The sequence below is a fragment of the Argentina silus genome (genome assembly GCF_951799395.1).
Source record: "Argentina silus genome assembly, chromosome: 3".
NCBI lineage: Eukaryota > Metazoa > Chordata > Actinopteri > Argentiniformes > Argentinidae > Argentina > Argentina silus.
This window is the reverse complement of record NC_139657.1, coordinates 14,803,311-14,820,775: the sequence shown is the minus strand read 5'-3', so window position 1 is coordinate 14,820,775 and position 17,465 is coordinate 14,803,311. Positions and strand designations below refer to the sequence as shown.

General features: G+C 45.7%; 1 protein-coding gene across 1 annotated transcript; it reads right to left on the bottom strand.

Annotated features, from left to right (window-relative positions):
- Positions 1 to 346: 346 nt before the first annotated feature.
- man2a2 (mannosidase, alpha, class 2A, member 2) lies at positions 347 to 12,949 on the bottom strand. The gene is made up of 21 exons (XM_083666278.1): positions 12,449 to 12,949; positions 11,545 to 11,802; positions 11,278 to 11,422; positions 9,887 to 10,058; positions 9,332 to 9,459; positions 9,016 to 9,189; positions 8,533 to 8,719; positions 7,955 to 8,132; positions 7,645 to 7,847; positions 7,231 to 7,528; positions 7,031 to 7,101; positions 6,710 to 6,875; positions 6,390 to 6,626; positions 5,840 to 5,962; positions 5,460 to 5,574; positions 5,185 to 5,318; positions 4,843 to 4,984; positions 4,442 to 4,575; positions 3,626 to 3,820; positions 3,222 to 3,335; positions 347 to 2,826 (listed from the first exon to the last, which is right to left on the bottom strand). Exons 1-21 carry the CDS (start codon positions 12,578 to 12,580, stop codon positions 2,674 to 2,676), a joined length of 3,459 nt encoding a protein of 1,152 aa, XP_083522404.1. The 5' UTR covers positions 12,581 to 12,949; the 3' UTR covers positions 347 to 2,673.
- Positions 12,950 to 17,465: the final 4,516 nt, after the last annotated feature.

Here is a 17,465-nt window from a genome sequence, read left to right as displayed (position 1 = left end):
AGGGCTGCTGGGGTCTGCATAGGTGGCCTGTCTCCTTGTCTTTGTCCTCATGCTACCTGTGTGGGTGACCATGTATATCAGGCTGATATCGCTGCGACTCATCAGAATCCTCAAGATACTCTCAGCCACCACTACTGGTGGTACCTGTCATCACCACAATAACTCAATGCTGCCCCCTAATGTTAAAATGACTATACCTGGAGAATGTGTTCCAAAGCAGGCTACAGTATGGACTGACAGCTACTGAGACCGGAGATCGGTGGCTAAAATAAACCATGTAAATAAAAGTGTGTCTAAATGTGTTGATTGTTAATGGTAAAAACTAATAGACAAAGTAAGCAGTGGGTTGACACAATGTATCATGTTCGATCTTTATTTATCTTGACTGCATTTTTCTTCTATGCATCTTTTATTCAAATGTACATCCATACGAAACAAATACAGTGGAGAATATAATAAATTAAATCAATCCGTCTTCCGTGTATTTTCATCTTAATAAACACAAATGTAGCGCTACAACAAATATCACATACAAAAGACAGACCTACAGACAAAGTGACTCAGACACATACAGAGACAGGAGGGGAGAGAGAGGGGGACTGAAGAGACAGGAAGGGAGAGCGCAGTACTAACGTACAGTGGTAGAGTGCAGACTTAGTAGAACGTAAGACGAGCGGGAGTGAAACTGTGGTAAACTCAGGGTAACCTTGGAACTGTTCTGCAGAGTGCTAAACAGTGAGGGACATTAGCAATGTTAAGTGACAAACTGGACAGCACCCTATCCAACTTCTCTCTCTCAACTATGGTAATGTACATTCCATCACTGTACAACATTCTACGCTACAGTTCCAAGGTTACTGTGAGACTAAGACAGTATAGTAGGGGGAACACAGCAGACAGACAGTAGGGCAGATATGTACAACAGCAACAGGGTCAATGGAATGCTGGATACAGTGGGACGGAATAAAACAGGCGTTAGATGAGAGCGTAAAGTGAGAGATGTCAGAGTGAGATGTCTGACATAAGCGTAGGGCTGATCTACTGTCACTGACGGTTTGCTTTCCACATCATATCACCTAAGGCAGATATGGATCACAGAGAGTGTCCCAAAGCTAGTCCCACTGTAAATAGGACTGATATTAAAAAAACACCACACACACCACAGGTGCATTTGCTTTCAAAGTCTGTCCTGAAGTACCCCTGCATATGCAATTTTATCCCAGCCCTCAGTCGAGGGTGGTCAATTCACTAGGTAGCCTACCACCCTATTATGAAGTGAAGGGCCAGCACCACAGTCCCAATTCACACAGGGATCCTCCACCACTGACATTGAAAGAAAAAGGCAAGGATGGATGTAACCCAGTGTTGTGGCCCAATGCAACACACTGACGATGATGATGGTGCTTAGCAGTACTATGTATAGATAGATAGAAACTTTATTCGTAGACACTGTCCCTGATACCGCACTCTGGATCTCACTACTATTCCTCTGGCATACTATATCTTCACAGAAGTATATCCAAACCAATATACTATACATACCAGTATTTGTCATATGTTAAATATGAGGTATCATCTTTGTCATATCTTCTACTGCATACAGTATAGTACACAACACCATTCTTCCTTTAATGGTGTACAAACACATTAGGAATATGAGCATAGAAATGGCTTTAGGAGCATTTAAATACAACATAACCGAAATTCCATTACAGGTCATCTGCGGCTCACTCATCAGGACACAATAGCTTTGAGAGGGCTAACATAACGAAAGTGTGAAAGAGAAAGTCTTCAGACCATCTACAAGCAAAGAGAGGGAAACTGGAAAGATAGCAGGCGTCCAATAAGGAGATATGAACCAAAAACAAAAAGCGTGGGAATTCCTTAGTGGGTGAGGGCCTAGTCACCGTTGCATCGTGATGATAAGAGTGACGCTGTCTCATGTCATCTCTGGCAGGAATTCACACTCTGACGTACAGTAGCTTAGAGAGCCATAGCCTCAGCTCCACTACTGCAGAGAGAGAGACATTCACATGATAGAACACTGCTGCAGTCAGTCGGTCAATGCAGTCATTCAATAAACAAATACAAAAACAATGAGCTGTGATGAGCTCGTAATGGAGAAACAGTGCTCCAGTCCCGGTGAGAATGTCCATAATAGAAAAGAAAAAGAAAAAAAATAAAGCTTTAGAAATTGCACTCCATTGCAGCATCATCCCCAGGTCCTTGACCCTAGTGATATTTACATTCAGTAGTTAGTCCATTATGGGATTTGGGAGGAGTAGAAAGAATGTAAAGTTTATTTAAAAAAAACGGAAATAATTTGTGTTTTAACATTACATCACTAGCAGATGACCACAAATATCTGTTGTATTCTGTGATAAAGACCGTGTTTCTGAACAACCACAAAAACCAGCAACGGTCTCAGGTTCTGTGATTCTTGACAGCCATCGTGTCTGTAATAGCTATCTTCTGCCCCCTGCAGTGCAGTCAGAGTCTTGTCATGGTGGGGACCTGCTTCTCCAGGTTGCTTGTACAGTTCAGGTTGTGGTGTGGACAGGACACCCCAGCTTGGCCAACCCTCTGTGCATGGGGGGGTAGTCTGAACAGGACCAGATGGCCTGGCCTAGGTGGGTGTGGGCCTCTGCAGGCTAGGCTGGGCTGGCCCTGGGCCTAGCGCAGTTTGAGCTTGAAGGCAGAGATCTCCATGGGCCCTAGGTTGATGGAGGAGTCGTTGGCCAGAGGCATGCTCGAGTACATCAGTGACAGAGACACGGGCTGGAGCAGCTGGAGGTCCAGGTTACGGAACAGCCCCGACACACACAGCTAGGGAGAGAGAGACTTTTACTTTTGATGCTCTTTATTGAAGAGAGATAAGAGAGAAGAGAGATTCTGCTGCTGCTACAATGGGCATTTAGGCTGGAGGGTGCCGATAGAGAGAGAGACTTTTACGCTTGATGCTGTCTATTGAAGAGAGCGAGAGAGATGAAGGCAGAACGTGCGAGAGAGATAAGAGAGAGAGAATTGATTTCTAGTCAGTCTACATAGCAACACAGAGAATAAATCTTTCCTGAATCCTATTAGAACATGCATGTGTACCAGTCATGAATCATTTATAGCCGATATGAGTCAGTGTGTGTGTGTGTGTGTGTGTGTGTGTGTGTGTGTGTGTGTGTGTGTGTGTGTGTGTGTGTGTGTGTGTGTGTGTGGTGGACACTGACCTGCCCCTGGGTGGTGCTACAGTTGAAGCCAGGGTTCTGGGCCTCCAGGCCACAGTCCAGGCCTTTTCGATGCAGAATGAGGGCGGTGTATGGAGACGGAGCGTGGGAGCCCTGCTACTCACAGGAGAGAAACATTGGCTCAACGGTAAACACAGCAGCAAAAATGCAATTAATCCTCCGGTAGACTGACATTCCAAAAAAAGGATGAAACGATGTACGTTGCAAATGATGACTCATTCCTCTTGATAGTTACTGTGGGATTTATTTAGTCAAAGTTAGGGGGGGGGGGGGGGTTGGGGTTGGGGGTTCTCAAGGCTACATTGACGAGTACAATTTTTCCAAGAACTTGAGAGAGAAACTGTTTTGTGGATGGGTGGGAGGGTGCGTGTGGTTCGTTTGGTTACCTGACTCTGAATGCTGCGCAGGTTGAGTATGTGGAAGTCACAGGGAAGGGTGCCCAAGAGGGGGGCGAAGGTTTGCAGGGGCGGGATGCCACGCTTTTTAGGCAACACGGGTAGCGCCAGGACGTTGTGGTTGAGGAGGGCAGAGGTCATGTGACTGAGCAGAGACGGGAAGCTGGTTGGTCCAATGTCCGACACCTGAAAAGGCATAGAGGCAGATCAAAATCAGGGAGGTTTGTAGGACGGCAAAGCTGCAAGCAATGCCTTGTATTTGTCTATGTCCACTTGGATATAATGGGATCACTTGCTGCTTGCAGTTCTGCTGCTGCTGCTACGAAGGGATGTTAGGGTGGAGGAGCGATGGAGTGGAGGGGAGCTACAAAAGGATGCCTAGAGACCACAGCTACGGCACGGACTACACGGCAGCTAGCTAGCGTCCTGACTGTTGCCATGGCAACATTACCTCTTGAGTTCCGCCTCTCAAAATGAAGGAGACAAAAGAATGAAACTTGGAGAACAATTTGGCAAAGAAGCCATGCTGAGTGCAATGAAGGATCAAAGAAGAAGAAAAAGAACAAAAAAAAGAGGAAGGGGATGAGGAAAAAAAAAAAGAGTGGATAGACGGGGGTTAATGAGACATGAGCCTGTTTCCACACTGACTGCTTCAACCACAGATGTAAAGAGGTCCCAGCTTAGTTTACCCCACTTCTTTGGTTTTACTCTATATTCAGTAGCTTTGCTTGGGCATAATATCCAAAAACTAAAGTCCATAACAGTGTCATCATTCACATCCAAACGATCACTTAGCCTCTGACTGACCTTGTTGCCAAAGGACCTCCTCTCTAGTAGGAGGCGGAAGCGGTTGGCAGTCTTCTTGTTGTCCTTCAGGCCCTGGCCCAGGCCGCGGTTATCATCCTGCATCAGCCTGCGGTCCAGAATCACCTCCAGCTGACCTGAGGAGAGAGAACACACCAGAGCAAAGCACTTAACAGTCTCTGGGACACACAGCAGCAGCAGCAGCAGCAGCTCACCAGCCAAGGATCCCTCCCCAGTAACAACCAAGCCAAGAGCAACAATGCCAACAGTTCTAAGGTCTGGTTCTCTGGCAGTCCTGTAACAATCAATCAAACTTTATTTATATAGCACGTTTCAAAACAAAAGTGTGGTTCAATGAGTTTTACAGTCAGAACAAACAGGGAGTCATGATGTGTGGTACTGACCGCTCTCCAGGCTGGTGACGCCCAGGGCCTGTGCAGTGTGCAGGGTGAGGCGCTGCTGGCTGTCCTGGATGTAGGCCTGGGTGGGCATGGGGTAGAAGTTGGCCTGCAGGGGGAGCTTCAGGAAGTGACGACGGGGCTGGATCTGTGGGACACACACACACACACACACACACACAGATCTCAACAACACAACCTGGGCACATGTGTGCGACACCACAAGAGAGATGATTATTACTAAAACATAGTTCCCATGAGAGAGAGAGAGAGATCTTAGCTAGACTGATGATAAAATAACTTAAACTAAGAGCAGATGCTTTTCTACGCAGTCCATACGTTACAGACCTGGAAGCCATTGAGGTCTGTGTAGAAGGTGTCCTCACTCTGGATGTCTGTGACCAGCCGCATGGCCAGCTCCTTATTGGCCTGTTCTCTGATGTCCACCATGGTGGTGATTTCCAGTGAGAGCCCGTCCACACCTAGGAGGGGGGAATACACACACAGTGGTCATGAAGGGTGCTGGCTGGCTGTATGTATGTGTGTGTGTGTGTGTGTGTGTGTGTGTGTATGTATGTATGTATGTATGTATGTATGTGTGTGTGTGTGTGTGTGTGTAATACCTGGCACATTGTGTATGCGGATGGTCTGCTCAAAGTGCTGGTAGTGTGCCACCACCTCTGAGAAAAGAGGCCCCTCCACCACACGTACCATAGGAGGCTCCTTCTGATTGTAAGGCTGAAAGAGAGAGAGACAGAGAGCAAGAGAGAGCGAGAGAGAGAGAGAGAGAGAGAGAGTGTGACAGTTTTAGAACACCTTACTTCTAAGTTCCTAGCCTTCTGCTGCTATCAAGCCTTATTTTTTTATGGATGAAGAGACATAAAAACCAGCAGACAACACTGAGTTTGGTTCACGTGTACAACAAAATCCACTGCAGAGATCCCATGACAACAGCATGAGAAGAACTGTGGACATGGCAGAGGCAGAGGAACAGCAAACGCACCTTTGCTTTTCCATCGGGCAGAAAGAGGTAAGCCCCACTCTTGTCCTTGGAGGGCCGAGTGCCGTATGTCACAAAATGGATCTGCACTTTCAATTCCTGGGGATCATCTTTACGCCGGATACTCTGATAGAGAGACAGAGATCATGCTTTAACCCCACTATTGTCAAAGTGGGGTACGCGTACCCCCGGGGTACGTGGATCGATCTAGGGGGTACGCGAAATAAATGTGTGATTTACCTTCCCAAACAGTCCTGTTGAATAGCCGACTGCAGTCGCAGTACCAAAAATAAATGCATGCACCCTATCCAACAGAATAATACTATCACAATTTCTAATATGTAAGGGATAATGTTCATAGAATATCAATTAGGCTACAAAATAACCAACAGGGGGTACATGACTGTTAAAGGTTTGGGAACTACTGCTTTAACCAAATGACGTGTGTACTAGATATCAAAGTTAGGACAGAGGAGCTGATCCTTAAATCAGTCATTCAATGAAAGACAAACAGTCAGACAAGACAACCAAATAGTCAGAATAGAACCCTGACCTCCAGTAGGCCTGTAGTTCCAGAGAAGCCCAGAGTGAGAGATTGGCTGGTGATGTAGAAGGGCTGGGGGTCTGCCGTCTGTGAGCGCAGAGGGAGGGGGTCTACGGCCTGGACAGGCTGCCCCCGCCCCGACAGCCTCAGCAGGGTCTCGGAGCGCAGTGTCATTGGAGTGTCGGCAGAGTCATACAGGTGAAACACAGCCAGGCCCAGGGCAGGCAGACGCACCATGAACGACGCCTGGATACAGGAGACAACAGTCAAGAGAGAACACACACACCCACACAAAAAACTTCTGCACGCAGACACACTGACACACTGACCTGGAACACCTCTGCATTCATCTGGCTGGCAGAGCTCCACTGAGCACTAAGCTGCACAGGGAGGGTCTGTCCATCCTCTGTGAGGACACGCACCCTGGCAGAGTTCACCAACACAGTCACCACACATAGCCTCTCCTGCTCCAGAGGGTTAAACAGAACAAGGTACCTGCCATGGGGAGAGGAGAGTAGTCAGAAACACCCCACTGCACCAGACTGGGGAGGGGAGCAGAGAGGAGAGAAGGGGGAAGGAGAGGTGAAGAAAAGGACAGGGTGGGGAGAATAGGGCAGAGGGGTGTACAGTAGCAGATGGAAGGGGGTTACCTGGGTCCGGCCGCATCCAGCTCAATGAGTGTCCGCTGGGGCAGGGAGTCCTGAGTAGCACGCCTGTCATCCTACAGTCACACACACAAACAAGCATGCAAACAAGTTCAACACATATAAAAAGCTAAACTTTTTCCCACTATGATGCAATTGTCAAGGTCCATGTCATCATCATCATCAGCGTTGCCCCCTGTCCTCACCGTCTCCAGGAAGGGCTCTGTCTGGTAGAAGCGATAGATGTCCTTGTTCTTCATCACCAAGAAGTGGGCAGCATTGATAATCACTCTCTTCAGGCCAATCAGAGAGCGCAGTAACCTGGTACCATAGTCAATGACAACATTCTCCTTGGCCGTGCCTGTAATGGCATCGTGGTGCTGGAAAAGGGCGACGGTGCGCCTTGCGTCGGTTAGCAGGGTGTAGTCCGACGTGGGGTAGCGTCCTTCCATGCCCGCATGGCGTGCATGGGCCACAGCCAGGCTGTACAGGATCTCTGCCCCCCTGAGGACCACAAGGAGGAACTTCAAATCACAGAACTGCTGTTCTCACAGCACGTGACGTGGGGGAAATTAAAAACACTGTGTGAAAAAAACATAGTGTGATCCCAAGGGCCTCACCTGAGGTGTGACTCGAGCACGCGGTCCATGCTCTTGTAGAAGGGTCTGGAGGTGTAGTAGCCGCTCCAGTAGTGGTCCTCTCGGTCCGCGTAGGTAAAGAAGTCTCCACTCAGCACTGGGTAGTCTGGGGGTCTGGCTCCTTGGGCCACCCCATTGGCTTTGTAAACCGCATTGAAGTAATCTGTCAGTGTCCCAAATTGGGCCTGGAAACACACATTAGGTACACATCGATGACATTTGAAGATTTCTCACATAGCCTCAACAAATTATCTTTTCCGTAACATTTCTCGCCATGGTCTGATTTTCTCACCTGCACGTGCATCTCGGGGTGAGAGTTCATGTAGTCAAAGAGTTTCTGGTAGTTGAGAAACTGCTGGTCCCACTCCTGGGCCTTGTCGTAACGGAAGTCATCCCCCAGCGGAACCAGAACCACCTTACTGCGGAATAGCTTGGACTTTTTGCGGTACTGGTCCAACAGCAGGTGTGCCCTGTGTGGAAGAGACAGGACACTTACTGCTTAGCAGCAGAGTAGGTTTTTTGTTTGCCAGTGTAACCGAGTATCAAAAGATGACCTTGATAGACGAGAAAAGAGGCCGTGGAATGGAAGAGCCAATCAATAGCTTTTACTGAGGAGTTATTTTCCATTAGCCCCTGGAAAATACTCTTGGATTGTTTCATAGCTTCCTATGGTGATTGACATGCAAGTCAAAATGAAGGTCTTCAAAGCCAGCTTATTTCTCTGCACACACAGTCCCTGTAGTCCCTAGTGAATCACAACTTCAAGCCAGGGGGAGCTCTGGCTGACATCCCATCCCCCACCCCCAACTCTCTGACACCCACTCCCATCCTGTGACAAACCCAGAGGGAGGCCTTCTCTGCTGGGCTCACCTCTCAGCCACGTTGGCCTCCACCACAGCCTTGGGGGGCACCTTCCAGGGGCAGTTGACACGGCCGCCTGGCAGCCTCTTAAAGTCAAATTGGCAGCAGATCTTGGGGTCAGGCCCGCAGGTGTGGGGCACGTCATAACTGTAGAAGGGCATCATGTGGCAGAAGATATCTGTGCTCGATGCTGGGTCTGTTGCCACCGCAACACAAAGATCAGATAAAAGGGGAATGAAAAGAGAAATAATAATTGATTCATTTCTAAGTGCATGGCTTATTTGTCTCATGAGAAAATAGTTTTGTAGTACAAGCAAGGATCATGAGTCCCCTTAAAACAAACTATACATGTATTTATTTGTGGCTATTTTCATTTTCCAAACTTGACTTTGAAAGGCCATTCAAAGTGGCACCACTCATTCCAATGTACATACTCCAAAATATAAGCAGATGGTCAAAATGTCATGGCTTTCTTGGCAGCAGGCCACTCACCCCAGGTCTGCCTCCACATGAACTCCAGGCTCTTGCTGGATGCAAAGTGTTTCTTAATGGAGTAATGAACCCTCTGGATGAGCATGCTGGTGAGGTTGGCCCTCTTCAGCAGGTAGGGCATGGTGGCACTGTGACCAAAGGGGTCCACTGCCCACGCCGAACGAGGGGTAACCCCTAGGGAACAACAAACAAGATACTCAAATTTACGATCAGGAAAATAAAGGGCAAGGTTGTACACCATTTACCACCTGCCTACCACCCCTGCGTAGACAGACAGGAGACCCATATTTTGTGTAAGTGCAGGCACGCCTCTTACCCAGGTTGTTCTCCAGCCATTGATGTCCTTCAATGAGCTGGTCAATCATGGCGAAGTAGTGAGAGTTGGCTTCATCTGTCATCACCCAGCCTCCAGTGGCGATCTCTAGCTGCCCCCCCAGGATAAGCCTGATAAAGAGAGAGGATTTAGGACACCTCATAGTCTGCAGCGATGTGTGGAAAAGTCAGGCTAGCGCTAACTCCAAGCATTAACCAGACAATGTTATTTTAGGAACATAGCTACACTTCCTCCACTAGGGGAGCTGTGCAGACAATTAGATCAGGCAATAAATGCAGCCTGACAGGTTACTGCAGGGGATGACAATTTACTTATTATCACTGTGCCTGTAAATGGACAGTGTCTGTTAGGCAAATGACTTTAGGGCATCCGTGCCATGTGTTGAAAGGAACTGGGCCCACACACACTGACCCTTGAATAGACAACCAGAAAAAAATGCCTAAAAGAAAGAGATTCAAATTAGAGTTTGGGGTTATGGATAACATTCCTTGTGGGAGAATCTCCAGTGGGTCTGACTGTCACGTGACTGTGACTCACTTGCGCATGGCCTCCTGCTTATGCATGTCCACACTCTCCCACCATTTGGCGAAGAAAGAGATCTCCGACCAGATGAACTTCCTGCGCGGGTTCTCTGCCAACTTCACCAGCATGTTGTTGAAGATGTGCTGAGTCTGGTCGGTGTAGTACTTATCAAATGTCTTGATCCAGCCTGTCAGGGGAGTGGAACAAAAGCTAGGGTTTTCACACCAAGGTCAGAAGAATCATACTACAGTCAACACCTCCTAACGTTGCCACTGTGCTGTCTATGGTGAACTCTTGCTTACTACATGACAAGAAGAGAGGTAACAGCAGCGATCAATGGTCTTGCAGTACCAGCCAAAATAGAGCTGTATTAAAAATAACACCCCCGTTTTATTATTTAAAAAGGAGCAGTTAGTCTGCCAAACAAAGAACATAATAAGCTTTTTATGTGACTGAGATGCAAGCAAAATGACCAGACATCTCCCAGAGGGGCCTGTATGTCCTGAAAATGTTATTGTTATTTCCCATATCCTCAGCTGAGCTGACTTGAATGATGAAATGGTGTCTTTATGTGTCTTTATGGTGTACTGAGTAGTAACATCATCATAATGAATTCCTTCAAGGCAGTATTCTAAACCACAGTCTGCCACTGACATTGTGTAGAAGGACAGACCAACCAATTACAGTGAAAGGTAGTGAGAGGAGCCTTTGCAGTTCTCTGCAGGTCCTGTGCTGACACTGTGCCAGTCCAGTCATTTGACCTACTTAACTTCACCTGCAGTCTACTTCAACAGTAAAAGCCTTAACCCTACTTTCAGAGATGGGAGCACACGACAAATCAAAGAGCTTTTGCGTGTCTCACAGCTCAGACAGACAACTAGATACGACGCAATGCCTTTTTTCAATTCAAACTAAAACAAAAAATGCTTATTCTTGTTCTAGGGGGACAAAATCTGCTGTTTTCGGCAACAGTCAACAACAAATCTAATGGAAATGTCAGTATCTGGCCGAAATCAAACATCATGCCAAGAAACAGCCACTCTAATCTAATAAATAAATAAATAAATAAATAAATAAAAAGACATTGGAATTCTAATTTCAATGTGCCACTTAATTTGTCAGTCAATCATGTTGGCTTAATGTTTATAATAACAACAATTAAATAAAACTCTGCCTCCATTATATGCAAGATTTCCAGATTCTCCCCACAGGTTAGTGCAGTGTTTTTCACCCCTGGTTCTGGTTGCAACTGCGTGTGTAGGCTTTTGTCCAAGCCCAGCACTATGAGATCCGATTCTCACAAACTAATCATACAGCTCTTGATTAGGTGAATGGGGTGTATTGTTGGTGATGGGCTGGTACAAGAACCAGGAGTGTATAACAGTTGGTTAGTGGGCATCCCTCACCTGGATCGTTGTGGGAGTGGGGGACAACAAAGACCTGCAACGGCTCGTTGTCCCACTCCCCGGGTTCATAGGTGATCTCAAAGCCCTGCTTCCACACGCCGCCGTCCACATTGTCAAACTTCAGCAGGGAGTACACATCCAGCGTCTGTGCGAGGCAACAACACCCCAAACAGACCCATCTTAACCATCTCTGAACTGGGACATAGGTACCCCCACATTTCATAGCTCAGATATATTCTCTCCAACCAAGCAGTAGGTATGACTCACCTGCAGGTCTGTTTGCCCATGATGGCCCTGGGAGAACTGGCAGTCCTGGGGCTTGACGGAGAGAAAGGTAGGGCGGCCATCGAAGGGCAGGACCCAGGAACCGTTGGCGCTGCGGAAGGGCAGCTGGCCACTGGGGGACACAGCACCAGTGTCGGTCAACTCCAGCACAGAGTCCTTAATGTGGCTGATGATCTGGTGGTTCTCCTCCAGGAGCTGCTCCAGCTGCTCTATGCGGTTTTGCAGAACTGATATCTGGCTCTAGAACCCAGAAGGAAAAAGGTGTGAACATCACAGTAATCACAGAACCTGAATATGGTCACACACACGGCTAAGAAACATTTTTGTAGACAGGTCATTACTGGAATGGAAAAACAAATAGCTTCTTCATACATAACTTTATTTTCTGAACAGCTGTCATATTAAAATCCCCAAACATTAAACGGCATGTTTAGGCCTACATTAATTAAATCCTGTCAGTGCAAGCTAATCAAACACACTGCTACTGGAGAAAGTTTGGAAACATAGCACCTCAATCACAAAATGCTATGCTGCTGCCAAAAAGTTCAGCTGTGGTTGCTGGGCTTCTTTCAATAAGGTGTGTTTACAATAGAATTAACTGACTGCCTCTCAGGTTACAGGAGAAAATAAATTATGGATGTAGAGACATGAATTATTCAAAAATATGTGCAATTCACCAATTAGGCCCTAGAGTATTCTACTTTGTTAATTACTGGTTTGATGTAACTCAATATCAAAGGAAAAGTGTTCACAAAACAAGGTGTGACATCTAAAAGGTACCACCTTGGGCTTGCAACAATACACCAAGATGTATCCCAACAACATTTAATTGCAGACAAGGATTTTCAGGCTAACAAGCATGCATTGCTTTCCCCATTGAACTTACCCTTGGGAAGTTCCCCCCATTCTGTCGTCTTGCAGGGTCGTGTTGGACTCTGTCCAGCATCAGGTAAAGTGAGAAAACTGCCACACAGAATATGGCCCCGCCACAAACAGTCACCTGTTTCTTCAGTTTCATCCTTCAGCCTATTAAAAATCCTTTTTTGAAAAGGGGAAAAAAAACGTTGCCTTATAGTCTTTCTTACTATGATGGAATGAAGCAGTCCTTGAAAAGGACACAGCAGAGTGCACTCCTTGGAAGTGCAAAAGTGCCTGAAAGTGACCGTCTAAACGTGTCAGCAACGGTTCATTTCCACCCCCGCACTCCCCTAAACCTCCATTCACCAGAGCAGGGAGGGGGATTTAGGGGTGGTGGTGAGGGACAGAGGGTACTTAATCAGCAGTAGCTGGCAAGCAGTCTGTCAGCTTCGGCCAAACCACAGCCACCACCGGGCTCCTTCAAAGTGGCCCTTGTGCTCAACCATCCAAACCTTTGAGATTGCAGGGTAAAAAAAATAACAAGCTCCAAACAGCAGGGGCTCAAACAAGGAGCCTACTGTCCCTGCAGCATGGTTTATCTCTGTCCCCCCTTTGGTCCGGTCCAACTCCCAGAGCTGCGTCTAATCCTTCAGCACAGTCAGAGTCCCCTTTCGCTCAATTGGCCGCCAGGGCAAAGCCATAACAGTAAGCACAGGGCTGCAGCAGTGCAGAGAAAGGGGTTGAACGAAAGAGCAACTTGGCTTGGGGTTGCCACTCTTTATCTAGCCGTTTTCAATTGGCTCAGGGGGCTCCAGGACTTTCGATGGGACAAATGTGGAAATTATCAACAGTAGCGAGAGGATGAATTTCCTTGGTCACATTTGCATATGTGTAAATTACATTGTAGGGTCCTCTTCAGATGCCCAAGGGTAATCTCAGTTTATGAGGCATGGCAAAAAGAGAGACTTATTCCGCCTTCCACTTGATGAAAAGAGCAAATGCCTGTCAGAGAAAAAGCAATGGTTAAAGTATGAGGGAGTGTGTGTGGGAGAGCGGAAGAAACAGGATGGGCAAAACAACCAAGCTGAGCCCAGTGGCCTGGATTTCAGAGCGCTAAGCAAGACAGGTGTTCCTCCTTTCTTCAGCGTGCAAATCCTGTATGATCTTAATCCTATCAATTCACAGGCTGTCAGTGACTTAGCCTTCCATAGGGATTTGGGATGATAAACCCAACACTTACAGTCACATAGTTTGTCTGAAAAACAACTAAATCGGTCCCAATTCAGACATCAGGAGAAAAAAATATTTGTTAGGCCATCTGTGCTTGATGACTCAAACTCTTTTAGCATAAAAAACCATCCAAAGTATATCTGCAGTGTCAAAATAACACATTTTTACAGAGAGATACTTTCAAACCAAATGAGCTTGTAATCTTTGAATAGGAAGGTTACTGTTGCAAGTCCCAGGCTCCCACATCCCTGTCAACATATAAGCTAAATATCCTTAACTAATAGCTAACAACTAACTAAGCCTAACCACGACAACAAATTGGATAAGGATATCAGAGTTCAATGACTTTAACTCCTTACCATGCATGGCTTCATATGGACCCATACTTGTGTTACTTACACTGTGTGTAAGGACTTGATGATGCATTGACAGGTATGCTGATTCTTCTTCATCAATAACGAGATAATAGAATCACTGGATTTAAGCCCTTCCTTGCTCATACTCATAGCAATATATTGAGTCACCTACGAATGAGAAAGACAGTCAATGAAGTCGAATAAACACCACCCTCAATACTGTACAATACTACCTACGATTTCCCTGTAACCAGCTAGCCTAGTAATTCATAAATAAACTAGTAGACTTGTGTGACCTTTGGGTGTCGTTTATTTATTTGACAACACACATTTATTTTCACAACACAGCAATGCAGTAGCTAGCTATAGCCTACACAGCGAGTATCCGGCTTAGTTAGCTTGCTAGCTTGTGGAGATACAGTACCAGTGCATTCATCCATCTAGCTATGTTAGATTGCTAGCCAACTAGCTAGCTAACATGGCGCAAGCCGAACGACATAATGGGATATCTAGCTAGCAATGGTTTGCATTCATGCCTGACGTTATAGCTAGGTAGCTGCCTACTAGCCAGCTAACTAGTAGCTAATGACTGACAGTGAAAGGCTGACATCTCTGTTACCATAACATCGTAGCCTCAAATATAGTTTGCAAGATAACTCCTCTCTTTCTTCACCGACCAACACAGCTGCTGCTGCTGCAGCTAGCTAGCTAGCTTGCTTTCAACTCAGTGAAGGGGCTTGCTACACAAAACGCCATATACACTGTCACACTAGCTCCTGTTGTTAGTAGCTAGCAATAACTTACAATAACAATAAAGAAACGTGCATATCATGCATATTAACCTACCATTCATAGTCCCATAATGCCGAGAAATTATCAGGTCACTCCTAAAATGAAAGTTAACTGTTATTCAAAGACCATAGCTACGGTCCCCCAGCCTAGCGAGATTGTGAACTGCTAATCTGACATCTGTGTTGTCTGAGCTCCAATAAACTCCATCTGGCTCTATTAGGACTTCCGTTAGTTTCCGCGAGTTTCGCTTATCGCCGTTTTCGCAAAAGCGCAAATTAAAACATGAATGGAAAGTGATGGGATCACAATATTTTCGCTTATTTTTGCTGAAATAAGCACCAATTATCCAAAAGAAAGTATATAAAATTTTGAAAAGAGTAATTTGGAGCTTTACATTTTACATATTGGTGGAATTACATTTAATTTTACACATGCATATTATATTTTTATAAACTGGACTGTACAGAACTATTTTTCAAACATTTCAATCCATCTCTGGTACCACTCTACTCTGGAACACTTCTAGAATACGGATCAGGTGAGTTTGAATCGATGTAATTGCAAATGTTTCTGGCTATTTACTGGCGCCATACAGTTATGATTGATATATATTTGTTAAGATGATTAGCATATTGTTTGTGGTTCTTTGATCCCGATTTACCCTGTTTAAATGAAAAATAAAGTTTAACTTGGGGGCTCTTATTTTGAATAAATCCTCATTTACATACATTTACATTGACCGGAAGTAGATGGGCGGAGTTCCATTCTTGGAGCTCAGAGAACACAGATTAATCTGACGGTGTACATACGCTGCTGCTGCTCCATGATTGGCCAATACAGTCTCTGCGGGCTCAGAAAAGGAACATTCTGCCACCGAATTCATTGGTCTCAGCACTCCTTAGTGTGTACAGGGGAAGTTGTTACATTCAATCACAAAGTCATATTGTATTTGTAAACAGCGCATTTTATTTTCAGAGATGTAAAAACATCTGACATGACACAATCCAGTGTAATTTGGGATTTAGTAAAATTGGAGGGTTTATTCTGAGGGTCAGAGATCACTGATGTATACATATAGATCAGAGACCCTTAAAAACCTTATTATGTAGATAACATTTTACCTGTGTGATCTGGTTTTCAGTGTACTGCCAAAGACCATTGTCAGTTGAAAGTTACTCACTTTGAGGGGGAAAGCATAAAAACGGATTCTTCTAAATGTATTTCCTAATTGTCCCCCCAAGATGAAATAGGAGAGGGGACTATGGATCGGTCTTTTGTCCATTTGTATGTCACATGCTTTATCTCTGACACCACAGGGCCAATTTATGCAAAATCTGGGTGAATCATGCCTCTTTCCATACAGATGCAACATTTACAAAATGACACAATTTAGCCCAATTTTGATGAAACTTTGGTGAATGATGCGTCTTGCCATAGAGATCCGGAGTTCCGAGGTGACGCCGATTCATCTTGTCATGGTGCAGCTAAAGTGATAGGTTGTTATCATTACAAATGTCATATGAGGGTGCAGAGGAGAGTACAAACCTTTGAAAGCGGACCTTTCGGCCAATTGACTATTTTCAAATGACACTGTCAGATTATTGAAAATGAATTTTAAAAAGCACTACACGTTCTGGTCATACGTTTGAATAATTGTCACCAATTCACGCAAGGATGGGCGCTACATAATTTGTGGGGGGCAGCATGTTTACTGTGCACTTGTTTGCCAATTGTAATACCTTACCAAGACAAACACCGGATGCAGGGCTCTGCGAAATGTTGAGCAAATCCCTAGGTGGAAATTCCCTATGGATTACCAGGCAAGTTTCCAGCTCAACAGTGTTGTCAAACAAGGCATACAAAGCACAAAGCATTCTATAGCTCCAAATTGTGCCTTTCAGTGGAGGAACTGGACCTGGATAAGGTTAGTCTCTTCAGGCGTTTGATTCACTCACTTAGAAGACAATTGGCATATATCTTATATTATTTTATACATACACATCTTTAGTCTAAGTGGAACTAACATGTTCCTTAGGGACCATGCAGATGCTGTGTGAGGGCTACTCTGACTGCTGGGGGGAACACCATCCAGGGTTCTACTGTCCCCGCCTCTCTGACCCCCCTGACTTCTCTTTCTGTTGCTGGTTGGGAGAGGGGCTCAGACAGTGCTGCCCATGGTCGCAGTACCAGAACATCAGCCAGAAACAGAGCGAAGAAATCCCCAAAGAGCCTCTCCACGGGTTAGTAATTGCATGAATCTAGACCATGAATGCAGAAAGTATCCAGCATTTAAGTTGTGTTGTTTCTTTTTAGGGTGAGGGTACATAGTAACAGACTACATAGTCTATACACCCTGCTTTGGGGAAAAGAGCTGAGCTGAAAGTTCAATAATTCATTAACAATATGTCTGTGATATGATAGAACCAGATGGTATTGTTGTGTGGGACACATTTCAAGAAAGACAGTTTCAGCTCTGTTATTCTTTGGAGCTTTGCTTATTTTGATCTTTCCTGTATGGCAACAGATCTATATACCAGGCTGTGGTCCTGCTTTATGGGTCCTTGGTGCTGGTTCTGATGCTTGTGGACTTCCTGTGGTTCTGTCGTGTGCGGGGTTTCACAGTAATATCAGCTCTTAGGAACTATATCACCTGCCCCCACTGGATCC

Excerpts from the sequence above, each read along its gene's own strand:
- man2a2 (XM_083666278.1), bottom strand. The coding sequence starts at position 12,580 with ATGAAACTGAAGAAACAGGTGACTGTTTGTGGCGGGGCCATATTCTGT. Across the intron at positions 7,529-7,644 it reads GTGCTCGAGTCACACCTCAG|GGGGGCAGAGATCCTGTACA; the intron begins GTGAGGCCCTTG and ends TGTGGTCCTCAG. Across the intron at positions 3,336-3,625 it reads TGCGCAGCATTCAGAGTCAG|CAGGGCTCCCACGCTCCGTC; the intron begins GTAACCAAACGA and ends TCCTGTGAGTAG.